Source organism: Tetrao urogallus, assembly GCF_951394365.1.
Source record: "Tetrao urogallus genome assembly, chromosome: 17".
In the NCBI taxonomy this organism is placed as follows: Eukaryota; Metazoa; Chordata; class Aves; order Galliformes; family Phasianidae; genus Tetrao; species Tetrao urogallus.
In genome coordinates this window covers 5,965,457-5,982,279 of record NC_136830.1, presented here as the reverse complement: position 1 = coordinate 5,982,279, position 16,823 = coordinate 5,965,457, and the positions used below count along the sequence as shown (strand labels likewise).

The window sequence follows — 16,823 nt, the reverse complement described above, 5'->3', positions numbered from 1 at the left end:
GGGTACCAGCAGCTGGAGGATGAAGGCAACTTCGGCATTGAAAACAAGGAGGGGAAGGTTTGTCAGAAAAGGTTTTGCAGGTTGGGGCAGGACTTGGGCACGGCCCCGTCTCCTTCCTTGCCTGTCCTTCGTGCCATTGCCCTCGCAGTGTGAACTCTGCTCCTACGGCAGTGAGCCACGATGGCTGTTATGTAACCACCAGCGTGAGGAGCTGCCTCGGCGTGGGGTGCATGCAGCTGCTGTGGGGAGGAGGGACGGGGATCCTATGGCAGGAGTTAATGAAGCAATTAAACAACATTCAGAGATGCAACTTGAACGGCCTGCGGGGTGAATTTGCCTTGAAACACAACGCAACCTTGCCTCATGCAGGAGGGAGACACGACGGGGCGTGCAGACCCAGTACCACCGGGTGAAGGTGCCAGGACCACAGGACCGGGCTCCAGCGGTCACGCTGCGCGAGCTGCCGGCAGCAACTGGGATCTTGGTGGCGTTCGCCCCGTTTTGGGGCCAGGAGGCGGTGTTCTGTGGACGGAACACACACCCCTCATGGCACTATTTCTCCGCCCGTCGGCGGAAGGATTCTGAGCACCGCCGCAGTGCGCACCTCGCCGCCCCGCGCGCTTCCCGCCCGCCTATAAAAGGGTCCGCGTACGGCCTCGCGCTCGTGGTATCCATCCGCCCCCAAGCTCGCTGAGGAGACGGCGGCCATTTTGTTCCGCGCTGGGGCTGAGCTGAAAGCGGCGGCGAAGGAGGGGGCGGGGGGAAAAGCGAGAGGGAAGAAAGAGAGAGGGCAGGAGTAGAGGGCACGGGGAAAGCACGACGGGCCGACAAGAGGAGAGGAGCCGGGCCAGCCGAGCAGCCAGCGGAGGGAGGGAAGCGGCGGAGAGGGGTCCGCCCGGCCGCTGAGAGGCGATGGCGGATATAGACAAGCTGAACATCGACAGCATCATCCAACGGCTGCTGGAGGGTGAGGGGCGGCGAGGGGCGGCGGGGGAAGAAAGGGATCCGGGACGGGCCGCGTGTCGGGGCCGGCATTGGGGGGGGTGAGCGGCGCTTTGTCCTTCGCTCACGGAGTGCTGCGTGCCCTCCGGAATGGAAGCGAGCCTTTCGGGTGAGCGGCCCCGGTCCGGCCTCGTGCCTTGTGTCTCAGGGCGGGCGCTTGAGGAGCTTCGTGGGTTTTAACGTGTTTCCATCCTGCACCGCCATCTGTGGTGCTGCTGAAGCAAACAGAGGAAATGTCTTTTAGCCGTGCCGCGGTTTTTCCTCCTGGCAGCGCAGAAAGAACGGCGGTGCTGGTGGGGAAATGACTCGGGACTGAAAATCCCATAGGTGTATTATGGGATTACTGAGCTAGAATAAGTAAAAGTAAATAGGGCTTTTTCTCTGATCCGTTGTGGGCTGTGCCTTTTACCAATTTAAACTACCCCGGCTTAAATTATTTAAAGGCTTCCCTTCGTAAATTTAGAGCAGGATTTTCCTGAAACTCTAGTAGCACAGTTTGTGCTGTCAGGTCCTGTGTGCCTTACCTCTGCTGACGTTAATAAGAGCTCAGTTTTACTGTAAGTAATAGTTACAATTCTTACCTCGTCTGCTCTGGTGTAATTAATGCAATTTTCCCAGTGCAGGTCATTAAAAACAGGGAATAGGATAGCCTAGGAGGACATGCAGTTGATTTTGAACAATTCTTAATTTTTAAAGTTTAAAAAATAGCAAGATGTGCTGTGCTGATAGTTCTTACCCAGCTCATACCTGTGTTGCACGTTTGGAGGAGATGGAAGCTGGCAAATCAGGCTACAGAAGGCTTACTGACTGCCAGGATCATTCAAGAGGTGGATGTGTACCTAAAGATACCATTACTGGAGGTTGCATCAGCTGCCAGAGCTGAAATGTTTTGGCTTTATTGACATTTCAGTTGGGATTTTGGGTTCTGTGAAGCCGTAATGGCTTTTCAGTATTTAAAATGATTACCAGAGTCACTGGTGCTGATGTGCATTTTTATTGCTTATTAAATGCCTGTTGTAAACATTTTTCTCAGGCAGTGATGGTTGACCTTTGTGACAGTCATTACTTTTTTTCACTTCTAGAAAGGACAAAATGATAGTACATTTTAGCAGGTGCCACACTGTGGATTGGGGATAAATTGTGTGAATTGCTGTGAGCATCGTTCTCTTTGGTTGTTCAAAATTTGACTCTTTCCCTGGAATTGCAGAGGTGCAGTTAGGTTGGTGGTGGGACTGAACTTGTACGGACGGATCTGCATGGTGTTAAATGAGGGGGGAAAGTCAAGTCTGGAGTATGTGCAGTGTTTCTCATCCTATTTAATTTGGAATAAATGAGGAAATGTAAGAGGCATTTCTGCCTTACCTGGCGTTCTTTTCAGTGTAGCGCTGGCACACAGCTGGGTGGTGTTAGTCCCATCAAGTCTGATGTATGTGTTTGAATTGATAGCCTTTCAGACAAGGCTGCACTCAGGTTGTTGCAGTCATAATCAAGTATTTCAGTGTTGCTGTTCTTAAAATGTATACTTGTATATTTTTATAACTATTAGATAATTGTACTAGTAAAATGCAAAGGATATGAGCAGCTAATATGGCATTATCCCTTCTTCCTTTTTAAAGGTCAGGGAAAAAAAGTGTATTCTGGAGGTAGCTGATGAAATACTCAAATCATTGTGAGCAGGCAGTTGTACCTGTGTCCTGTAAGGCACCTTAGCACTGTGCTGTCAGAAGACCGAGAGCTGTGCTGCATCTGATGGCCTAGGTAAAACAAAGTCCTTAATTGGTGAATCATAATTCTTGCTTTTGTTCCTAATGTAGGGCATCAATAATTTATTCATCATTGGGTTTTTGCTTGCTTTCTGTCATGACTGACTTTATGATATTTGAGGTAATTATGCAGGTCAAATGACATTATTCTTTCTCCTTCAAGTAGCTGATTCTGTCTCTGCTACATGGGCTAGTTTGCTAATTATTAAATTAGTCTTTAAAAAATCTGGGTATATTTATATCTTCTTATTCTGAAGTAAATATTTGGTGAGTCTTTCTTGTTCCAAATGTTTGTAGCACAGAGGCATCTGGCTTTGAGATGTCTCAAAAAAACATTTTTCAGTAACGTTGTGCTCAGTCTCAGTGAGCAGGTCAGTGAAAGCACTAATGAGGGCTGTGTTCTGCTAGGAACATTTTCATGAGAACATGTTGTCTACTTTTGGTGCTTTTAGTAACTCTCCTAACAACGGTTTTCTCAAGAATAAGGCTTTTAAAGCGTGCTAAATGACAGTACCCTGCAGTGACTATTGAAAAGTTTCCTAAGTGTGCTTGATAGCAGATAAAGGCTCGTATTTTTATGACTGAGGAATAACAGGGACAATCTTAGGAGCAAATTACTCTCCTTCCAGGAATACTTTAGGCAGTGACTTCATGGCTCTGAGCTTACAGCTTTATGTGCCTGCTAAACTGAAGCTGCAAGTAACATGAAAAATCAATGTCATCTGCATAGCAATGGAGAGGCTCCTAGGAAGTGGTGGAGTTCCTGCTTGGCTCTGGGCAAAGGATGAGTGAAAAGAAATTCTGAGATCCCTGAGTGAGCATGGCTTCCTTTCTGTGTTACGTTACGTTTGATAACAAGGCCCCTGTCCTCATCCTTCACCCAGAGTGGGTAGGGTCCAGGTTGAAAATGGTGCTCATGGCAACAAATCTAGTTAAGGAGATTGACATGCCCTAGTTTTAGCATGGTAATAATAAATAGCAGGGTGAAATAACAGAATTTCAGCATAAGAGGAACTCAGGCTGAAGGAAGTTGCTGAAAATCGTTTTTTGTGCTCTAGCCTCTGCAGGTGCTATTAAGGGAAAGCAGGTGATAAATGGAGGCTGCTTTGGATACAGTCATGCAGGGCCAGAATGGCAGTAGCCTTTTTGATAGCTGAAATCCTGGTTAGTGAACTAAAATCAGCAAAAATATTCTGAATCCTCTAACTTCCCTGTTAATACACCCACGGATTGCTATTCCCAGTAAAGCCTGTTGTATAGCTGTTGAGGAGTTGCTCTCTTTAATTTGCTTTAAATGGTGGAAGATGATCATCCCATTATCAAAAATAGATAAGCCAAAGAGTACGGATAAACTTCTGACAATAGCAAAACCATTTCTTACAAGTGCAGTTTTCTGGTTTTGTGCCTTTCTGCTCAGACCCGGCATCGATTGGGTCTGAAGGATCGCTTTCTGTTCAGCTTATGTCTGTCTGATTTTCACAGATGTTAATCAGAAATTGGGACAGGTTTCGCTTGGTAGGTTGGGATGCCGTGGTAGTTTCTAATAAACAGGCAGCACTCGTTGACCTCAGACTGTGCTTTTCAGTAGTAGCTAAATGCTAATTGCTTTGTGCTCTGTTGCAGCAATTTTTGATGACAGAGATAGGAGCCCTGTATCTGAAAGACGGGTTAGGTTCCTGTCAGTGCTGTGGATTCAGATAAGTTGGTTACATGCTACATTTTATCTTCTAGTCAGTGAACCAGGAGTTTGTCATCTGAGGTTTGAGCCTGAGCACCTGTTGCTTTGTAGCTCTCTAGTTTGACAGTATGGTACAAAATGGAAACCTTGCGGTCATGGAAGATCTTGTGTTTGATAATGCTGCTGTGAACTGTTGCCTACAAAAAAAGTAGTCTAGAACTTTTCCTTAGAGGCTTGGGCACTGTGGAGTTGCTTTTCAGTTTCAATTTTGCAGTGATCTGATCAAAGTTGTTACTGCCTGAAGTAAACCTAACGCTTTTAAAAATCAACCACCTCCAAGTTATTTATTCCCTTTGTGTCTGTGGTGCAAAATAAAACGTGAAGCTGTCATCAGGATCTGCCAAAAACAAGATAAAAACAACCTGTGGTATTTTTGGAAATGTCTCCAAGATTTCAAGCATCTTAATGTAAAATATGGCAAAACTAAAAGACTTGTTTAATAAGCTAAAAATGAACTGAGTTGCTGATAGACTGTTTTCTTTAAAACATTGCATACAAGAACTCAATTCCAGCACTTCAGTTGATGGCTTCTGGTAAAGTATTACTGAAGGACAGAGAAATGCACAGATCTGTTCATGGATCTAAACACTGAAATCTGTTAGTTTTTTAAATATCCTTTCTTAAGGATCTGTCCCTTTTCTATTAACAGGTAACATTGATTTTGTAATACCGTTACCTTCACCAAAGAATTGTGTGGCTCCACTGTGACCATTGGGAAATGCTGGTGATGGAATGTTGTGCACAGTCTGCTGCACTGCACACACGTGGCCGTCTGATTGCTCTATGCTGAAGATCCCGCAGTTCCTGACTCGTCTGTCCTTCAGACACATCTAAAACTTGTCCTGGATGTCAGGTCCTGGCAGCTGCAGCTAAGATTTGTGCTGGCCCCGTGCACCAAAGTGGCAGGGATGTCCTTGCTCCTGCTTTTCTTCCTATCCTTCCTTTCCCCCTCTGCTGGGCAGCTGTTGTACTGCGCTCGTGTCCTCATTTTAAAGTTGGGATCTGTGATCTGTTGTTGCTTTCCAGCAGCTCTCTCCCTGTCTTGAACAGCACAAAAATGAGTTCAGTAGTTGGTATCTATCACATGGTGTTTTGAGCAGGCTGTGAGGAGCCTGTGTAACCCTTAGAAATAAGGTCTGGAATAGCAAACACCAAAGGGATAAGAGCACATAGGTGTCACTGCTGCAAAGCTATGGCTGGGCATCTGCTTAATGTGTTGGAAAAATGAACAGCTCTAGAATGCCAGTACCTTCATAGGGCTTAAACTTCTGTTTGGACAACAGATGTATTGCTCTCCTTGAAAGCTTTCCTGTATTGGCATTGCTGTACATAGCTGTAGAAGCTGGAGTATTTTCTAGTTCAGCTACTGTGACTTGGAAGAGTAATCTGCAGAAGAGAGCATCCAGGTCTCAGGGAGTGATCTTTCCTGTGGTTTTTTCCAGCCAAGGGAGCCATGTTTTTCCCAAGCTCCTACAATCATACATTGCAGATGATTTTGCTTGTTAGAAAACCGCCCAGGCTGGACATTGAAACTCAAGCTCTCAAAATGAATTTTAAAAGCAAGAATGTTGCTGCCTAAAGGAGGAAGGAAATGTATTTCTGTCTGGAAATAGTGCAGCAGTGTGTTGAGACAAGGTGCAAATAAAATATTATTTGAAGTGGCCTGGCTTTTTCCCTCGACTGATTAATCTTTAGCTTGTTTCGCTCTCAGTTCCAGACTGTCATTTCAGAGAGGTTATTTTTTATGCATTGAAAGAACAAATGTGTGAGTACAGCACTGTCAGCTGCTCTTTTGACTTTGACCAAGCTGTCAATCAGTAATGTACTGTCTGATCTCTACAAGCTGCCTGGTTTGGGTCCAAATCAGAGAAGAGAAACTTGGAATACCGCATTTTTCATAGGATACTATTTTTGCCCTTCTTACTGGGGCTAAATCGTTTAGGATTCAGTCGCAGAAGTCTCTTAAGAATTCAGACAGAGTGAATATCCTGCATTTTCTTGCCAGCTCTTTCATCATGATTGAGAAAACCCTTGCACTGAAGATGCAGATTTCTCAAACCAACGTGCGTCTTCGATTGTTGAAGCCAAAAATATTTTGCACAGCTTTTTGGTATATAGGCCACTGGTAGAAGTAATTGAACAAGCTCATTTCTCCTGTGCTGATCCTACTTTAGGGGAATGTCTGTCATTGGCAGGCAGCACGGAACAGAACTGAATCAAATCTTCCTGGTTTTCTTCTGTCCTTTTGACATCTGTGTTAATGAGTTTGTATAAACTGCAACAAAGCATCTCTTGGTCACACCGAGGATTCCTGCAACCAGATGACTGAAACTGCCTGGGGATTATGCTGGTCCAATGGAAATAGGTCAGAGACCTTGGAAACTTGAATCTGAAACAGCCCGTTTTCAGATTTCCATTTAATCTTCAACAAAAATGAATGCATGTGCTTTATTCATGAGCTGTAGTGACTCAGAGTGTTGCTTACATTGTGTGCTTTTTTAAATCCTTAATTTATGTGTGTGAGATACAGGTTTTGATTTTATGTATTTTTTAGCAATTTCTAGCAGGAGCAAATCATGGAAAATCTGAACTTTTGCCTGCATGTATCTCATCTCTAAAATCAAAGATGAATTCTACTATAGAAGAAGAATGGAGAAATTAGCATTTGCAGTTTAACCAGCGGATCACTTTTTTCTGTACATTTCTGTTCATTATTGCTTCTGGATATTTGGCATTTTTAGTACCTTGTTCATTGCTTGGGAGCATTAGGAAAATTACTGTATAGATGAAAAAATGACTGCAAGGATGGGAAGCCTCATGCGTGATAAAGTGCTGTGACAAAGATTTAACTCTCATTTGTATGCTTCATTACTTGTAATATTTTAATGGAATACTTGAAGTTTAGTGGTAATTCCACATCGCCATGTGAGTAAATGCCAGTGGTGAGCAGTAACACGTAGGCAGTGGGTAATAGAAGAGCATGTATTGCTTGAAAGATAGCGTTATTAAAACAGTGACTTTTGGCCTGCACTTAACTGAATGTTGCCATCACTGCGCATTGTAATTTGGACTGAAGCTTGTTTGAGAAAAGGCTGTGTGCTTTACAGTCAGTAAAGTTGTCAGTGATTTGTAGTGCAGACAGTGTGAGCACCACTAGGGTCTCTGACAGGAGTTGGTGTGCAGGGTAGGGCTGTTTTGGTGGAAACACCATGTGCCAGCAGAGGTTGTCTTATGAATGGATATAACATGGTCACCTCTTTATTCTTCGTCTGAAGAAGGCATGCTAACTGAACAGTGTCTTCTGCCCGTGATCAGAAACCTGAACTAAAGTTGGGAACTTAAATGCTAATAAGAGAACATAATCCTTCTGGAAAGTAGTTCTTGCTCCTACTCTTCCCAGAGCATTCCACCCTCTCCCCCCAGGCCTTCTCCTTACTCTGGAATTCTCTCTTGTTTCATAAACCAAAAGGTGTGCAGTGAGAGTAACAATGTAAACAGAAACACTTTCTCCATTCACTCAATCTAACCATGACAAATGCTCTTGCATGCAATTTCGGTACAGCTGAAAAATTATGGCTAAAAGACATTTCCTTTGTATTTCTGGGCAGCAGAAAATGGTGTCTGTGACTGAGGGGTGGATCGGATAAATGGAGGAAAAACTCTTCTGGTAGCTACAGGAGCTTGTTCATGCCGAGCTGGTGTCCTTGTCATGTGGCTGAGCATTGGCAGGTGATAAAGGGAGCCAAACACTGTGAGGTGGTGGTGTACTGGAGGAGGTGGAAAGAGTGAAGGATTGGAAAAACAGCCTGAGCTGGGAGATGAATCTCATACCAGGTTGCCTTTCACTGTGTTCAAAGGGACTGGTAAGGAGAGAGCTAAAGGAGAAAACACAGAAAATACAGTGCTTGCTTTAGTATAGGTGAGTTTGTCTGGGCTCCAAGTGAGTAATGAAATGGCTCAACTTGAATGGCTGAAGAACTAGAATCTCCTTTTCTGAAATACACGAGCTGTTTCCCTCTTGATTAAATCCTTTGTAGGTTGAGACAGTCAATTTCTCCGTAGTAGAGACTTTCAAAGCAGTAATGATGCTAATAGCTCCCTCTCAGCTTTGTTGTAGAATTCATCAGTTTGGTGGCTTTGATTTTAATGTGTTTAAGAAATTATTCTGGTCCTAGGCCCTTTCTTCAGCTCTGCACTTTTTCTCATGTTGTTCCTCCTCCTCCTTGGCACAACCAAGAAGTGGGAAGGCCTGAGGATGGGATTTACAGGAAGCTTCTAAAATAAATGTGTTCACAGTCCCAATCATACGGAGCAGAAATTCTGTTTGAAGGGTTCCCACCTCTCCTTCCAGTTGCCAGATGTTCAATGCATTCAGCTTTTCCTGAGGGACTGGTGAAATAAGTTCATGGGAGGATGAAATAGGATCAGTAAAAAGGTAAAATGTTGTCTTGCAATATTGATGACGGTTCAGTACTACTAATTTCTGCAGCATGCTCTGTAACTTTGAGGCAGTTCTTAGGAACACAGTTATATTTGTCTGACTGGTCCATTTAGATTGTAAAACAATCATTAAAGGTGTGCCAGGTCATTCAATTTTGACAAGTCTTGTTTTGTGGAGGCATTTTCTGAGGATGAAATGCAGGTAGCATGCTGCCTTTGGGTTAGTTTAACCGAAACCTGACTGATGAGCAGAATGAAACTATGTTTCATAAACCTTGCGTGGCTTGGATATTTTCTTCATCTAAGGAAATGGATTTTGTTTTGTTTTTATGAATTCTGGGGCTCAAACTGTTTACTTTTCAGCTTTATCTGTGGTCTGACTGCTTTAATCTGTCAGTAGTTAGCTTAACCTCCGGCTGGTGCTGGTGATGGGCTGACAAGCATGTTCACATGTCTGACATTCCCATGTGCAATTATAATGGCCTGCTTTAAACTTATTTTAAGAGTTCAGAGCAGTTTGAATAAGATGGCAAACAGCTGAGTTTAGCAGCTAAGCATAAATACAGAATATTGTAAAATCTTGTTGAAGTATTCAATTGTAAAAGAACAGTTGTGTTCTCGTTCAATGTTAGTGGTGTTTTGGCACCCTTGAAATAATGCTGGGAATACTCTTGGCTTGGGTAACTGACTTCTGGTTCCTTCCAACAGTGAGAGGATCAAAACCAGGTAAAAATGTCCAACTTCAAGAGAATGAAATCAGAGGACTGTGCTTGAAATCCAGAGAAATTTTTCTCAGTCAGCCTATTCTGCTAGAACTTGAAGCTCCACTGAAAATATGTGGTAAGTGCTGTGACGTGATGCGTGGTTGGGAGTGGGGGGCATTTAGATGGATATCCTCTTCTAAGCAGAGAATGAATGCCAGATGCTGCTTTCGCTTACAAAACTGATGAATGATTGTAGCAAAAGGGAAAGTAAGCCTGTCCTGAGTGCTTCAAGTGGAGGAATGGGAAGGAGGTAAGTGCAATTTGTAGAGGGGACCAAAAAATCCCAAATCAGAAAGTAACTGGTCCTGTTTGATCGAGTCTCTTGGGAAAGGGTTTCAGAAGTAGTTTTGGAAAGAAATTTTTCTATCAGTTACTGCTCAGGTCAGTCATCACTTTTCACAAGGAGAAAAAAGGAGACACAGTAGTTGATGGTAGCTGCTGTTCAGAGCTGAATTGTGGTTTGACACAATTTAAAAATCTTTCTGGAAACTGAAGTTTCTGTATCACCTCTGGTTTGGCTTCACCATATTTCCACGTGGTGATATTGCTCATTTTTCACACATGCATGTCTAGGTATGCTAGAAGGATGAGGGATGTCAGCATAAATCCTCAATAAATGCACGCCAGCAGAGGTTCCAGGAAGCAGTATTTTATCCTGCTCCAACACTGCGGATCTGCTTCTGAAGTAGCGTGTTCAATATTTATAATATGTGGTAGTCTTAAAAACAGATTTATTGTTCTGCTTGCCAGAAACAAAACCATGATTTAAACCAAAGGCAGAAATATCAATTTCTTCCAATCCGACTTCCCTGCTAGAATTTGAGTTACTGGGTGTTGCAGGAGAATATCAGACACAGCATGGAGGAAAGGAAATTCCCCAAGCAGTTTTTCCATCAGTGTCACTACTGAAGTGTGGCTGTATCAAGGATGAAGTAGAGGTTCCTAGTCTTGCAGCCAGTAGTCAAGTAAAAGGATTAACTGGATGCCACACTTCTGCTCGAGTACGCAGAGTTGATTTCCTGGGATCTTGGAGTTGTGTTATGAGTGTGTGAGTATTTCTGAGTAGATGCATGGAGTCATCGTGCGTTCTTAGTCAGTGCCTTACGCAGATACCAGCTTTTGGAGCGCGGTGGCAGAAAGACAAACGATGTCATCTTCAGGAATGCTGCAGGCAGTATCTGTCTGCAGGTTTTTCCTGTTCGTGCTGCTTCTCTATTAAAAAAAAAGGTAAGATATCACACAGTCAGTTACATGCCATTTCTGACTGCTTCTTACAGGTGACATCCATGGACAATACTATGACTTGCTTCGGCTCTTTGAATATGGAGGCTTTCCACCAGAAAGCAACTACCTGTTCCTTGGTGACTATGTTGACAGAGGAAAGCAGTCTTTAGAAACAATTTGTCTTCTATTGGCCTACAAAATTAAATATCCAGAGAACTTTTTCCTCCTCAGAGGGAACCATGAATGTGCCAGCATTAATAGAATTTATGGATTTTATGACGAATGTAAGTAATATGGACAGACGTGGGGATCTTTGGTTTGGGAAGGCAGGGTAGGAGGTGCTTGCTGTCTTCTAGACTTGCAGTAATAAATGGCTTTCTGAACTTGCAGTTAGCTCTGCCTAGATCCATGGCCCCATGCAAAGAGGTAATTTTGTTTATTGGCCACTGAAGTTAAGCAGCTGTTCCCACCGGTATGCATTTGTAAAGTTCTTGAGGCTGTCTGGTCAGAGATTAGGGAGTTTTACTTTGCTTTACAGTTTCAGTTACTTCCATCTGCCTTACAAGGTGTAGCAGTGGGGCAGGGGGCTGCTCTGTGCTGTTGTGTGACAATGCTTGCAGCCTCGTTCCCAGTCAGTCCTGTAACTTAACAGATGCATACGTTCATATGTTTCAAAAGGATGTGACCTAATCCCATGTGGAGGAGGTGAAGCTGTTATGGTGGTTGGGTACTGAGGCATTCTCACTGCTCCCGCTGGGGACGTGCTTGGCTCGGGGCTCACAAGATGTTCTCTCTGTGTCTCGTTCTCCTTTTCCAACAAGGAAGCGGAGTTGTGTGGTGTTTGAGCTGACTCCTAGACATGAATCACAGGTGTAGTCACATGGTGCAGAGATGTTCAGGGTTCGTATCTGCTGGGAGAGTCGCTTGGAAGGTCAAACAGCAGCAGCTTCATCTTTTTCAGTCCTATTTCTTTGCCCAGAGAGACTTTGCAGTGAAGAATTTGAAGGGAAAACTGCTTTTGAGGGAGTGCTATCTATCCCTAAGAAAAAGCAGCCCATGGCATTTTCTTTTTTTAATTGATCAGATTCTCCAAGGGATTTTTTTCCAAAGCAAAGTGGAAGCAGGAGTCTGGCTGCCAGCAGTACAACGTTCTCTTGAGTGTACAGGAGTGTACAGTCCTGAGCCATTTCAAAGCTGTGTCTCTGCCACACAGAAAGAGGCCTTGCAGCTTTCTTAGCAGTATGTCACGGGTTCCAGAGAAGATAAATACTTGTGTGTAAACTTTATTGTTCACTTTTTGCAAGTCGTAGTTACAGGCAGCCATATTAGGTTATTTGTAGTTGTGTTAGAGAAGTATATTGACTCTTCTTCCCCTGCCCATCCTTTCTAGGTAAGAGAAGATACAATATTAAGCTGTGGAAAACCTTCACAGATTGTTTTAACTGTTTACCAATTGCAGCAATTGTGGATGAGAAGATATTCTGCTGTCATGGAGGTGAGTTCTTCAGTTGATATTTTATAAAAATGTAACACCCTGTACTACTGAAATATTGGCAATTTCATGTTCATGATGTGTGCTCCTCTGTTGCTGGAAAACATAATTTTGTGGGGTTTTTTTTGTTGTTTTGGAGCTCATTATTGAGGTTTTGAAACTTCAGGGATTTGTCTCTGCCTCGCTTTGTGTTGAGAGCCTGCTTAGTGGTAGTGCTGTGAACTGCTGAGCTGGTAGTTCTCCTTTATTTTCAGCTGGGACACCTCTAGTACTGTCTCCTTTGGAATAAAGAGCCTCTAATGGTTTTTTTACTTGCGTGACCAGAAGTTGCACAAACATCCTGAAAGCAGTGTTTTAGTGCTTCGTTTACAGATTGGCCCCGTTATGCTATGTGATACTTGTTAATTACTTGGAAAAGCTGCACGAAGCATTTAAGCTGCAACATGTATATTATTACCTGCAAGTAATCATCACCTGCAGTTGCTTGAGAGGAATATCAGTAAAAAAAAAAATGGTATGAGATCTGATCCTGCGTTCCATGTGATTCAGCCTGATCTTTAAAATAAACAGGCCTCGTGACCTCTAGTATTAGTATCTCTTAAGAGCTCTTCTAACAGACACTTGCAGGCTATTAAAGTGGGATGGTTGTAATCCTTTACACGTGGAAATGGCTCTGCTTATCTTGCTCTCAGAATATCTTGTGTCTTCTGTCAGAAAAGCTTTAAAAAAAATGCTGGATTGAAATGTTGGTTCACGTTGCCGTTGGACCACAGCACACATTGATGGTGGATCAGTCTGTGAGCGTCTTTCATCTTGAGCTGATTCCTCTGTTTCACACTAAGTTGGAGTAAAAAGCGAGCTGTGTGTCTCACCTCACCCAGGTTTGTCACCAGACCTGCAGTCGATGGAGCAGATCAGACGAATTATGCGCCCCACTGATGTACCTGACCAAGGTCTTCTTTGTGATCTCCTGTGGTCTGACCCTGACAAGGATGTCTTAGGATGGGGTGAAAATGACAGAGGAGTGTCCTTTACTTTTGGAGCTGAAGTGGTTGCTAAGTTTCTCCATAAACATGACTTGGATCTCATATGTAGAGCTCATCAGGTATTTTAATTTTGTACGTTAAACTGTAGAATAATGGAAATGGAAGGGACCTGGGGTGGTCATCTCCACACACAAAACAGCATGGAGCAAAACAGTGTCAGACCAGACACACAGCATCTCATCCATCTGACTTTTAAATATCTGCAAGGGTGGAGGTTCCAGCATCTTGGAGGAACTTGTCCACTGTTTAAAAACCTTTATAATTAATTCTTAATACATTCATAGTGTTGGTCTGAGATTTGAACAAGATAGCTTTGAGTGTAGCAGAACTCTGGTGGCTTTTATTGTTGATGGCCCTTGTTGCTAAACTGGAACTTGTGATGTTTGTCCAGTTTGGGGGTAAAAGTCTAGGACCTGTGCTCCTTGGCTGTAACTGTTTCTTCAGAGCTGTACTTTGTCTGGAAGAAATTGCCCGGTGTAACTCTGCGTTTCTCTCCAAAGGTTGTGGAAGATGGATATGAGTTTTTTGCAAAAAGACAATTGGTGACTCTCTTTTCTGCCCCAAATTACTGTGGAGAATTTGATAACGCAGGTGCCATGATGAGTGTGGATGAAACCCTAATGTGTTCTTTTCAGGTATTGTATCTGACAATGTTACCTCCTAGTTATTGCAGTCACACTTCAGATTCCCTCTTTCCATTTATACGTACCATCACAAAACTGTAGCACTGCTTCCGATAGATCTCACAGATATCAACTGTAGGCAGAGCTGTGTTTGCCCTTGTGGCCTTAATGCAGTGAGCCCTGACTGGTGTGATGAACCGCTTGACCCTGGGATTAAATCACTGGAGCAAAGCTATCAGCTGTCTTCCTGCTTCCATTGGCACGGGCTTTCTGGTCAGCTGCTCTAAGGCCTGCCAGAGCTCAGAGCAGAAAATCTATTTAATTCAGAGGCTTTCGAGCTGCCCGGATGATCTGCGTAAAACGCCTAATGCTAGCAAATGGATTGTTGGGGTGTGAGACTGCTGACGGCTTTCCTTAAAGGCTGAACTGTCTCTTTCAGATTTTGAAACCTGCAGAGAAGAAGAAGCCCAACGCTAGCAGACCCGTAACACCTCCCAGGAGTATGATCACAAAGCAAGCAAAGAAATAGTCCACGTGGTACTGCCTGGCTGGGACTTGTATCATAATATGTAACCTTCATTTTTAAACTGTAACGTGTACTGTTCAGCTTGCTCAAAATAGAATGTGTTTGTGGTTTCCCTTTTGATTTGATGAATGGCATTTGCTGGTTGTAGCAGCAAATGAAGGACTTTTCTCCCTTCTAGGAAAAGAGTTTTAAACTTTCCTTCTGTTGGTGTTCCCGCTGTACACTCCAGCATTTATCCTGTCATGATGGGTAACTGTACAACTGACTTTCTCAATCTGTACGACGAGTAGTGTAAATGCTTGTTTTCTCCTTTAGGATCTAAAGAGGGCACTAGTGTGCTGTGAGAGTAGGGCTTTGTTACTGTTGGAGATTACATTGTTTATACAAACCACTGTGAACTTTTTTTACGTTAAAATTTGTTTTAAAGGGATTGCTTTTCTTTTTATGTCTTGTCCTGTACACGTTGGTTTTATCGCTGTCAACATTAGAAATAACCTTCAACCTCCCCAGCATCACTGGTATGATGTATATTTAATGAAAACACACATCCCTGTCCTTTAAGTGACAACTAAAGCCATTATTTCAAGTGTTCGTGTCTTTCCTGAAGCCAAAGTCTGCATAGAGATCTGTATGTACACGACCCACCGCACTGAGCTGGCAGGGCTTTCCACTCATGCCTTCCTCGTGGAGAGAAAAGGAAGTCTGGACTTGAAGTAGCGAGTAGAAATGCTGTGCTGTTTGTTCTATTCACAGTAAAATTAAACTCAATTTTGTACAGTTTCTGTATGCTCTATCAAACGGACTTCTTACAGTTGCATCAGGCCCGTGGCAGCCGTGTCAGACAGCTGGAAGTTACGGAAACGGCTCCACGTCTGCCCGAATGGCTTGGAGCATTGTGGCCTAAAGACTTTGTTCTACGGAGGCGCCCAGGAAGCAGCTTGAAGAGCCAACCCGAGGCATCGATCAGCAGTTTATACAGATACCTCACGGTATCTCGTTTTTTAAGACTTTTTTGAACAGATGACAGTGTACAATACCATGTAGTGAAAATCGCTTATTAAATGAAGAAATTGTTAACTCTTCTCAGTGTCGGTTTATCACAGCGTGTGCACTACTGCTATCAGAGGACATGACTTAGAGAAATAAATCGTTCTGGAAACCCACACCATTCTGGTTTGGATTTGTCTGAGCTGCACACACTAGAGCTGTGCCTCTGAATTCTAGATGAAGAAAGTCGGTGTGCTTTAGCACTGCTGTTACGTTACTGAGGTTTGGTACGCATGCCAACTGCAGCAGTTTGCCGTGGGAGGAAATAGGTCAGGTGCAGCGTGGGCAGCCTGCTGTCCTGCCCTGCTGTCTGTGTGCATCTCTCACCTGCTCCCGTGTGCCTTGCAGCAGTAGAGCTGGACGTGGAGGTGACTGGGGCGGTTTGTCGGTGTCAGGGCTGTGCAGGGCCTGCGGGTGCCGCTCCATTTGGCACTGAAACATCTGCCCTGGGTCAGCCACCAGCTCTGCTCTGGCATCCTGCTCATCAGATCAGTTTCTGCTCCCTTCTCCTGGAGCGAGCTGAACTTTGTTGATGAGAACGCAGTGGGCCGGGCCCAGCTATTGATCACATTTTGAAATGCACTGCTCAGCTAAATCAAAGCATTTTCCTACTCGGATTTTTGCTTTCTAAAACTAATTAATCAAACTACCTCTGTAACCGTTCGTGGCCCCATCAGATTAGGTGTTGGATTGGCTGGAAGAGGGCTTTCTCACAATGTGCTTTCACCTCTTAAATCACATTTGTGGTTTTCTTGATAGCTTTATCATTTTTCTACCACCACGTAAAATGGTGTGCATTGTTACCCATCTGGTTAATAGAGAACACGCAGAACCAGCTCTCACTACAGGAATGCATTAACCCATCTGTGCAGCAGCCTTTGTTGGTGCGTCACACCTTTTTCCCCTGACTGCAGCTCTGCCCTCAGATGTGGCTTTAGTGACACACCATGCCTATTCTGGGCTCTGTTTTCTGCCTGACTGCATTCCCCAGGCGGCAGCTGCTGGGCTGAAGGAAGTCCCAAAGCACGCTGTGGCGGTGAGGAAGGTTCATGCCCTCTGTGTTTGTGTCCCTGGTTTGCTTTAGGATTTGTCGACCCTGTGCTGTGACGTGAAGCTGCAGCGCTGTGAAATGAAGAACAAAGCGTTCATTTTGCGTGC

General features: G+C 43.9%; 1 protein-coding gene across 1 annotated transcript; it reads left to right on the top strand.

Annotated features, from left to right (window-relative positions):
- Positions 1-912: 912 nt before the first annotated feature.
- Positions 913-14,621, top strand: PPP1CC (protein phosphatase 1 catalytic subunit gamma; the record flags this gene model as incomplete). Its single annotated transcript, XM_079544096.1, has 7 exons — positions 913-967; positions 9,652-9,783; positions 10,985-11,215; positions 12,322-12,426; positions 13,305-13,528; positions 13,970-14,104; positions 14,532-14,621. The coding sequence occupies 7 exons, from the start codon at positions 913-915 to the stop codon at positions 14,619-14,621; spliced, it is 972 nt and encodes a 323-aa protein (XP_079400222.1).
- Between the last annotated feature and the right edge of the window lie 2,202 nt (positions 14,622-16,823).